This window comes from Mirounga angustirostris, unplaced genomic scaffold (assembly GCF_029215605.1).
Source record: "Mirounga angustirostris isolate CCGP_5_RB_7025 unplaced genomic scaffold, mMirAng1.0.hap1 SCAF_4, whole genome shotgun sequence".
Lineage (NCBI taxonomy): Eukaryota > Metazoa > Chordata > Mammalia > Carnivora > Phocidae > Mirounga > Mirounga angustirostris.
The window spans coordinates 143,436,437-143,446,737 of record NW_026991712.1 but is presented as its reverse complement, the minus strand read 5'-3'; the positions used below and the strand labels follow the sequence as shown (position 1 = coordinate 143,446,737).

Sequence of the window (10,301 nt, the reverse complement as noted above, 5' to 3'; positions counted from 1 at the left end):
CCAGAGCAATCTATACCTTCAATGCCATCCTGATCAAAATTCCAATGACATTTTTCAAAGTGCTGGAACAAACAATCCTAAAATTTGTATGGAATCAGAAAAGACCCCGAATCGCCAAGGTGATGTTGAAAAAGAAAAACAAAGCTGGGGGCATCACGTTGCCCAATTTCAAACTATATTACAAAGCTATGATCACCAAGACAGCATGGTACTGGCACAAAAACAGACATATAGACCAATGGAACAGAATAGAGAACCCAGATATGGACCCTCAACTCTATGGTCAAATAATCTTTGACAAAGCAGGAAAAAACATGCAATGGAAAAAAGACAGTCTCTTCAATTAATGGTGCTGGGAAAATTGGACAGCCACATGCAGAAGAATGAAACTTGACCATTCTCTAACACCATTCACAAAGATAAACTCAAAGTGGATGAAAGACCTCAATGTGAGACAGGAATCCATCAAAATCCTAGAGGAGAACATAGGCAGTAACCTCTTGGACATCGGCCACAGCAACTTCTTTCAAGATACATCTCCAAAAGCTAGTGAAACAAAAGCCAAAATGAACTTTTGGGACTTCATCAAGATAAAAAGCTTCTGCACAGCAAAGGAAACAGTCAACAAAACAAAGAGGCAACCCACAGAATGGAAGAAGATATTTGCAAATGACACTACAGATAAAGGGCTGGTATCCAAAATCTATAAAGAACTTCTCAAACTCAACACTCAAAAAACAAATAATCAAGGCAAAAAGTGGGCAGAAGAGATGAATAGACACTTCTCTGAAGAAGACATACAAATGGCTAACAGACACATGAAAAATGTTCATCATCATCAGCCATCAGGGAAATCCAAATCAAAACCACACTGAGATACCACCTTACATCGGTTAGAATGGCAAAAATGGACAGGGAAAGAAACAACAAATGTTGGAGAGGTTGTGGAGAAAGGGGAACCCTCTTACACTGTCATTGGGAATGCAAGTTGGTACAGCCACTTTGGAAAACAGTGTGGAGTTTCCTCAAAAATTTAAAAATAGAGCTACCCTATGACCCAGCAATTGCACTACTGGGTATTTACCCCAAAGACACAGATGTAGTGAAAAGAAGGGCCATATGCACCCCAATGTTCATAGCAGCAATGTCCGCAATAGCCAAACTGTGGAAAGAGCCGAGATGCCCTTCAACAGATGAATGGATAAAGATGTGTTCCATATATACAATGGAATATTACTCAGCCATCAGAAAAGATGAATACCCAACTTTTACATCAACATGGATGGGACTGGAGGAGATTATGCTAAGTGAAATAAGTCAAGCAGAGAAAGTCAATTATCATATGGTTTCACTTATTTGTGGAATATAAGGAATAACATGGAGGACATTAGGAGAAGGAAGGGAAAAATGGGCGGGGGGAATTGGAGGGAGAGATGAACCATGAGAGACTATGGACTCTGAGAAACAAACAGGGTTCTAGAGGGGAGGGGGGAAGGGGGATTGGTTAGCCTGGTGATGGGTATTAAGGAGGGCATGTATTGAATGGAGCACCGGGTGTTATACGAACACAATGGATTGTGGATCACTACATCAAAAACTAATGATGTATTGTATGGTGACTAACATAACATGATAAAATTAAAAACTACAAAAAAAAATATTTTTACCACCTGTCATAGAGTATTAAAATGAATGCTATTAAGAGAAAGGAGGGTATTGGCCCCGCTGTTCAGAAGTGAGGGGTGAAGGGAGATGAGCAGTTTTCATCGCCACTTCCCTTATGAGATCTGCCAACTAAAGTGGCAGTAACTGGATGAAGAGCATAGACTTTGGAGTCAGAAAATGAGGGTTTGAATCTCATTTCTGCCATAATGAGCTCAGTAGTGCTGGGCACACAGTTGCTTAATTACCTCTGAGCTTCAGTTTCCAGATGAAAAATGAAGGTAATACCTCCTTCTCCAAAGAATGTGGTATTGCTGAAGGAGCCCGGGGTTACAACTCAGGAATGCCTTCCTTCTCATCCCAGTTCAGCCATTTACTTGAAGTGCATCCTTGGATAACTTCCCTAATCCCTCCAAGGCTTAGTCTTCTCTCCTGGCTGGTTTTGAGGATAAGGGATACTTCAGGTTGTAAATGATAAAGCCAATATAATGATGCAAATTCACTACCATATCAACATAGAACTTACGCTACATTGTTTTTGCTCAGGTTAAATATCATTTGGGACCAAATCTACAAAGAATTATCTTGTTTCTTTGCCTCCTGAAAGAGGATAAATGTAATAGGTTTTTATTCCAGCTACTTAGTAGAGTGTGTGGCTCTATGCTAGCCACTCTGTTTGAATGGTGTGGACTGTAACCATCCTCAGCTCCAGCCAGTGAGGATTATCCCATCCCCTGTGGTGCTTACCGGTGCAGTTAGCATTGGGGTTCTGTTTCAATAGTTGTGAGGTGAGCCACTCTTCCCAGCTGGATGTGAATGAAGCATGTAGCTCTGGCAGCTACTGGCAGCCATCTTGACACCAGTAGGGAAGAGTGAAGCCAGAGCTGAGAAAAATCACAGTGAAAAAGAATCACTGCTCTGATGATATCATGATCCTCTGGACTAAATCATGTCCAAAGCTAGTGTACTTCTGGGCTTTTTTGTTAGGGGGGGCAATAAATTTTCTTGAGTTTCAGGCTTGTGTTTTTGGGGTTTTTTTTTTCTGTTCTTGCAAGTAAAATAATCTTAAGAAATATATCACGTAACACTGAGTACGTTTCATTAACCCTCTAAACATCAGTTTCCTGGTCTATAATGGGGAGGGAGATGGGTAATAGAATACCTATCACATATAGGGCTGCAGTGAGGTTCAACAGTGCTTGAAAAATGCTTAGGACAGTGCTTGGCATAAAGTAAGCATTCAATAGACTGTGGCTATTTTTATTATGTTTGGAGCTCTACGCATTATGCTAAATGCTTTCAGTACGTCATTTGCCTTAATCATCATGTCAGCCTATGAGGTAAGATCTCTTATTCCCATTTTACAAATGAATAAATGAGGGTTAGAGAGCTGAAGTGACTTGCCCAGGGTCCCATGGCTACAAAGAGGCAGAGATTTCATAAAGTATCTTTCTTTCTTATTTTTCATTATCCTTTGACCAGATGATGTTGAGTGTATGGTATCAGTAAAATACTAATTGAATACCCATAATGTGCCAAAAATTATTAGGTACTAGAGACATAGCAGTAAATATACATATTCTCTTTGAGTTTAGTTTTAGAGGACGGTCCTACAACTACCCAGATTACAGGAGAGATTAGACTGAATTTGTGCCTTGTATTTATTGGCATCATGCTCCTAACCACTGAGCAACTAGCCAATGACACCCTAATCCTCTGGTGAAAAACCCTGACACTATGGTATGCAATTAAATGCAGAACTTAGGTCTCTTCTATATACAACTTAGAGCATACGTATACATATTACATTCCAACTGCTATTTAATTTCTCTTAAAACCCTGAGCTGAAATGTAACATTTCTTTTACATTTATTGATCTCATGGGTTAAAAAAATCTTTTTCATATGCGCTATAAAGGTATTCTCTCTATATTTTCTCTGCTCTAACATGTCAACTTGTATGTTTCCTAGGAAGTCTGAACAGTACAATTAGATGTGATAATGGGATGGAAGGAAAAATAGACTAGGGCTTCCACTACACTATTTTTTAGGAAATCTACAGGGAAATCTAATGGTGTGCTTTACTATTTACCCCTAGGTGACATTCTCCAAATGTCTTTACATGTTACGGAGTGCCTTTGATGGAACTGCTATCGCTAGGAGTGTGAACGACGACTAGGAGAACAGTTCGTCTGAACCTCCTCCTTACAAGTGTTGTCTTGTGTGCAGATAAGAAATTCCTCACCAGCAATCTCCAGTAAGCCTGAAAAATTTAAAGAGCCCCTGAAATTCTCTTAACAACTAGGTACATATTGTGTCTAAGGAAATGTGTCAGGACACATCCCAAATGAGAAGTCACGGGCTTTCAAAGGCAGGGGCAGAGGTTGTACTCTCCTAAACTGCCTCACCCAGGCTTTTCATGTAGTTTGCGAGAGAAGGGTCTGAGAGGAGGAAAGCCATCCTGCAGGTAAGTGATCCTGATTTTATTATTAGATTTTTACCTGTACTGAAGCCATACATGAGGAAACTAACATGCACCTGAGGATGGCGCTGGTTCCCTCTGATAGCTCAGCCTTAGATACCTTTGAGTTGTGGAGACGGACGGACATGCAGTCAGATCTAGGTTTGCTCTTTCTAGACGAGTGGCACTGGATGGACTACGTAACCACTCCAATCCGGGTTCTCACTGTGAAAGGAGACTGCTGCAACCTACTTCATGGGGTCTGGGAATAGACTGGCCCAACTCTGAATAGACACTCAATAGACGATCGTTTCTTTCCCCTTTAATTCTTAAGAAACTATGTAATATAATGTGTTTCAAGAAAAATGTCCCTCAACATCACTAGACTTCACCAGTTTGGAAGTACAAATAATTTTATACAAATAATACATTTTAGAAATGTATTTCCAGACTAATATAATACAGTAATGTCTGAGTACCACCAGAGATGTGCCTTGTGCTCCCTGACCCATCTTCTTCCAGCCTTTTGCTCATGTCTGCTGCCCAGGGAGATCCAGTTGGGGGCGACACCTTCTCTTGCCCCTCCTGGTGGTTCGTTCAATGAGAACAGGGTGGTTGCCTTCTCTGAGAACTCCGGAGATTCCCAAAGCATAGTATTGGGAAGGAGCCAAGATGACACAACTTTCTGTCAGGACTTCAGAACATCAGTGGCACACTGGGTCTGCAAGGAAAGGACCCTCTCTTACCATTTTGTTTCACACTTTGTCGCCTGGACCACGACGAGCACTACTTTTGCCTCCTACAAAAACAGCTTCTTTAGCTTCTCCCTACATATCCCTTTTTCCCTCAGAGTCCATAAGCAAGGAGCAGGAAATTCTCCATCCCACGGTCCCCTCTTCCACATAATCCTATCCCAGGGCAAATCAATTTCTGCAAACAGATGCTTCAGATTGTCAGCTTCCCAGTTCATCATAACCACCCAGACTCTGAACCCCAGTTTAGGCTCGGCTGGAACTCTCTCCACTCTCTCCACAGAATTACTGCACATTCCGATTTCTCATCCACTAGAGGTCTGCCTTCCAAATGAATAGCAAGTATGAGACAGAGTAAAATGTGTAATATAAATTTATTCTGTGACATTTTCCTCATTGAAGATACTTTAAAATAGATTAAAATACATCAATATTTCATGAAAATACCTAGAAGAATTTAGATAATACTTGTAATATACATGATTTGACCCTGAATATACATTTTTTTTATTTCAAACATCATTTTTTAAAAAATAACATAAAAATGGTAACGAATGCTGCATTCTTCATATATCCCATGTCTCATAAATTTTAATTCAACTGCCAGTTCTTTTCTCAACTATATATGTTAAGGGTATTTGCTTCTGTTGTTGAATGGTGAGAGTATCCATTTTCTGTTTCTCGGCAGTGATTTTTAGGTCTTCTTTCTCTGATTCTTCCAGGAAATGCTTCATGCTGAGTTTGAATAGTAATCGAGGGTCTGGTCCAGAAAGTGGTGGGCAATTACAGATCTCTCTAATTTTAAGAGCCTATAAATAAAGAATACAATATAATACAACATATATATTTATTTATAAACAAAATATATATACAAAATGTATTTATTTAAATTTATTTATACATTTAAATTTATTAAAATTATTCCAGTAATTCCTAATATGCTTTTTGTAAAACAATGAAATATAAGAATACATTCTCTATTTTTGGAATAAAAGGTATCTTAATTATAACACATGAAAGAGAACCATACAGAAATTCATGGTACATAGTTACTTTTTTTTTTTTTAAAGATTTTATTTATTTATTTGAGAGAGAGACTGAGAGAGAGCATGAGAGGGGGGAGGGTCGGGAGGGTCAGAGGGAGAAGCAGACTCCCTGCCGAGCAGGGAGCCCGATGCGGAACTCGATCCAGGGACTCCAGGATCATGACCTGAGCCGAAGGCAGTCGTCCAACCAACTGAGCCACCCAGGCGCCCCCATAGTTACATTTGCAATATTTGTTCACATAGCAACATATTTGAAACAAACAAATCTGCAGTGACTGTCCGATGTCCTATTGGGGATAAACAAGCTTTCTTAGAGGTGTCTCTATGATTTCAGTCAAATAAGGCCTGACTGTGAGAATACCCACCCAGATTTAAAAAGATTAAGACTCAGAAACAAAAACAAGAGCATACAGAAGTGTGAACATACTGAAAAAAGACACACGTGACTAGGGCAGTATGCGGGAGCACGGATGGTAATAACCCAGAAAAGTAAGCAAATCAAAACCATAATTTTTAATTCCAGGAAAAATAAAATGCTATAGGAAAAGTAATCACAGTCTACAACATGGGTCAGCTGTGACTGGTGTTTACAGTTTTAAAAGCACTGAATATTGATTTACCCCAAATCACAACTCAATACTGGGAAGAGGGAGAGTTGGATTATGTGTGTGTGCGCACAGGGTGTGCCAGTGATAAGGGGAACCTTAGTTTTCATCCTCTGCAGGGGAAAGTAAATTGGTAATGCCTAAAATTGAAAAGTTAGGAAGTAGCAATAGAAGTATGTTTGTTATGTAGCCACAGTGGGAAATACCAAAAGAATCATTTAAGAGAGCTGAAGATGGTTACCCTTAAAAAACTGAGGGCAGGGTAGGGGGACTGCTGCTTTAAATAAGTAGACTTGGAGACCCAGGTGATTCTTTAAAGTGGCTTACATAAATGACTTTAAGACACAAAAACTAAAATAGAAAATTTTTAAGGAAAAAACATTTATATCTAAGGAGGGGTTAAAAGAAAGATATTTAGGGGAGGGACCTAGTTTAATTTTTTATTTCTTCCCTTGACATGCATCACTATAATAAAGTTAGAAGTAAGTAAAAAGCAGGGAAGGAGACAGTCTTTGTGGGGATAGTAAAATTTTGGAAAGATTAGCCCAGCGAGGTCTCACTGATAAAATAATGATGGCGGTGGGAGGGGTTGCTGCTTGGAGGGGGGCCCAGGGAGGAGGGAAGGAGGCGGGGAGAGCTGAAGGACATGAAGGAAGAGGTCACATGGATACCTGGGAGAAGAGCATTCCAAGAAGCACCAGCAGGGAGTGCAAGGACCTGAGATGGAAGCACGCCTGGACTATTCTGGAACAGTGAGGAAGCTAGTGCAGCTGAAGCCAGGCGGGGGAAGGGCAGGAGCAGATTATGGAGGATCTCATGTGCCATGGTAAGGATTTTAGGTTTTACCATGAGTGGGCCTACCCCTGATATTTGTGGGGTCCATGGCAAGAATGTAATTGGAGGATCAGATACCAAGTGTTTAAATATCTAAAAGCGGTTAAGTCAAGCTAATAAACTACTATGAAAAATATGTTCTACTCCCGTACTTTGAGGAATACACATTCAAAATGACCCTGAACGCTGGGTCCAAAATTAGAATTCTTGAATTCTGCAATGTGTAAGGTTGCAGGAAGCCTGCCCACATCCTGCCACTGACCTGCTGTCCACTCCCTTCTCCTCCCATCCCTGGCTTAGCGGGCACTGTGAGGGGCCTTGTGTGCATGTATCCAAGGGAAGAGATCCACACAGGCCCCAGAAGCAGGTTCAAAGGTGTTTGGGCAAGGAATTCCATTATCCCAAATACCCAGAGTGCACTGGTAGGGGCACAGGTTCTTAGGAATATTCCTTCAAGTTCCACAAGAGAGGAAGGCATGCAGCCAGAGGCAAACCAGAAAAAGGTCTTCTAAATGGATGAGGCCATGGGAGGAGATTGGATCTAGGAACACTTGTGATTCTGAAGGAGGTTATGAGTTACCAAAATAACTAACAAGGAAAAAGCATTAAAGTGAAATTCTGTGGTGACAGGGCCTTATTTGATTTTCTTTGTATCTCACAATCATCCATTGAGCATTAAAAAAAATTTCATTAGGGGCGCCTGGGTGGCTCAGTCGTTAAGCGTCTGCCTTCGGCTCAGGTCGTGATCCCAGAGTCCTGGGATCGAGCCCCACGTCTGGCTTCCTGCTCTGCGGGGAGCCTGCTTCTCCCTCTCCCACTCCCCCTGCTTGTGTTCCCTCTCTCGCTGTGTCTCTCTGTCAAATAAATAAATAAAAAATCTAAAAAAAAAAAAAAAAAAATTTCATTAAAGTAAACTGAAAAATCAAGAAAATGTTTCACAACTATAGCACTGAAGTAAACAGAAAGTCAGAGCCTCAGCTAAATGGCACCCTACTGTCTGAACCCAGCTACCTTTGAGAGCGGAAGCTGCTATCAAGCTTTACACTGAGACACCCAGCACAGACTGAGACTGCCCTGGCAAAACAGGGACACACAGGCTACTCTTGCTCTAACTCCTTTACAGCCACGGTGATGTCCTTTTCCAAGGAGAAGCTGCTATGTGATGCCTACTATATCACATGCCTAAGACGTTCACTGGGGTCAGTAAAGGGGCAAGTGTGGAGTCCAGCACGTAACAGCGGGTACAACTGAGTGGAGCAAAGAGAAATGCAGGGCAGCAAACAAAGGGAAAAGCAGAATGCCATCGAATCTTTTATATTCAGCAAAAGCTCTTCTCTCTCCCCTAAGTTCTTTTTCAGTATTTTTACATTCAGCCAATATTTATAGAACACCACACTGAGTGAGGTGCTGGGCACACATCAGTCTGAATAAATAGTCATGATCCCTGCCCTCACACAATTTACTTTGCATTTCCCCATTATGGGGCATTTGAATTGTTTCCATCATTTTGTTTTATTTTATTTGGCTTTAATAAATTACCCTATAGGGGAGCCTGGGTGAATCAGTCTGTTAAACATCTGCCTGTGGCTCAGGTCATGATCTCAGGGTCCTGGGATCAAGCCCCATGTCAACTCTCTGCTCAACGGAAGCCTACTTCTCCCTCTCCCTCTGCCCCTTCCACCACTCCTCCTCTCTCTCTCCCTCTCAAATAAATTCTTTTTTTTTTTGAAAGATTTTATTTTATTTATTTGACAGAGAGAGACACAGCGAGAGAGGGAACACAAGCAGGGGTAGGGAGAAGCAGGCCTCCCGTGGAGCAGGGAGCCCAATGCGGGGCTTGATGCCAGGACTCTGGGATCACGACCTGAGCTGAAGGCAGACGCTTAACGACTGAGCCACCCAGGCGCCCCTAATTTTTAAAATTACCCTATGAAAATCTTTGCTTAAAGAAAAAATGTTATAACTTCCACTTGGATTTACTTGAAGTACACCCCCCAAAATAGAATGACCTAAACAGAGTATAATTTTAGTTTATATAGAACCAGACTGCTTTCTATCAGAAAGGCTTTACCAGCTTATAATGTCTTCAGCATATAGGCCTACCTAAGTTATTCATAATCAGTATAACATAAGATTTAATGATTTTTATCTAGATAACCGTATCATTTCAAACCTCAGAATCCTTAAGAATCATCAGCTACAGTTTACAGATTGAGCAAATCGAACCCCAGAAAGGTTGTGACTGGCAGGGAACAAAAAATTGCTTGGCAAACACTTACTGCAGCTTTATTCACAACTGCCAAAACTTGGAGCAACCAAATGTCCTTCAGTAGGTGAATGGATAAATAATCTGTGTTATATCTAGACAGTGGAATATTATTGAGTGCTAAGAAGAAATGATCTATCAAGCTATGAAAACACATGAAGGAAACTTAAATGCATATTTTTAAGCAAAAAAAAAATCTATCTAGAAAGGCTATATAGCATATGATTCCTACTATAAACATAACATTTTGGAAAAGGTAAACTGGAGATACTAAAAAGATCCATGGTTGTCGGGGCTAAGCAGGGAGAGAGGGACCAATAGGCAGAGTATTTTTAGGGCAATGAAACTACTCTGTGTGACACTGTAATGGTGAATACAAGTCATTATATTTGTCAAAACCCACAGAATATACACCAAGAGTGAAGCTAATATAAACTAGGGACTTTGGGTCATAAAGATGGGTCAGTGTAGGTTCATCTTTTGTAATAAATGGACCATTCTGGTGCAGGACTTTGACAGTGGGGGAAACTGAGCAGAGGCAAGGGGTATATATTTCTCCTGTACCCTCCATGAAATTTTGCTGTGAACCTAAAATTGCTCTTAAAAATAGTCTAATTAAAAAAAAAAATTAAGGGGGCATAGAAGCAAAAAGGCTTAGAAAAAAAGGGATTAGAAC

General features: G+C 40.6%; 1 protein-coding gene across 11 annotated transcripts in view; it reads right to left on the bottom strand.

Annotated features, from left to right (window-relative positions):
- Positions 1 to 5,229: 5,229 nt before the first annotated feature.
- The window catches only part of OMA1 (OMA1 zinc metallopeptidase), a 79,787-nt gene continuing 74,715 nt past the window's right edge, over positions 5,230 to 10,301 (bottom strand). For all 11 annotated transcript variants that reach the window (XM_045897601.1, XM_045897597.3, XM_054512852.2 and 8 more), the window contains one exon: positions 5,230 to 5,683. In XM_045897601.1, coding sequence (XP_045753557.1) covers positions 5,471 to 5,683 — 213 coding nt within the window. In that variant the 3' untranslated portion in view covers positions 5,230 to 5,470. The remainder of the gene's footprint in view (positions 5,684 to 10,301) is intronic.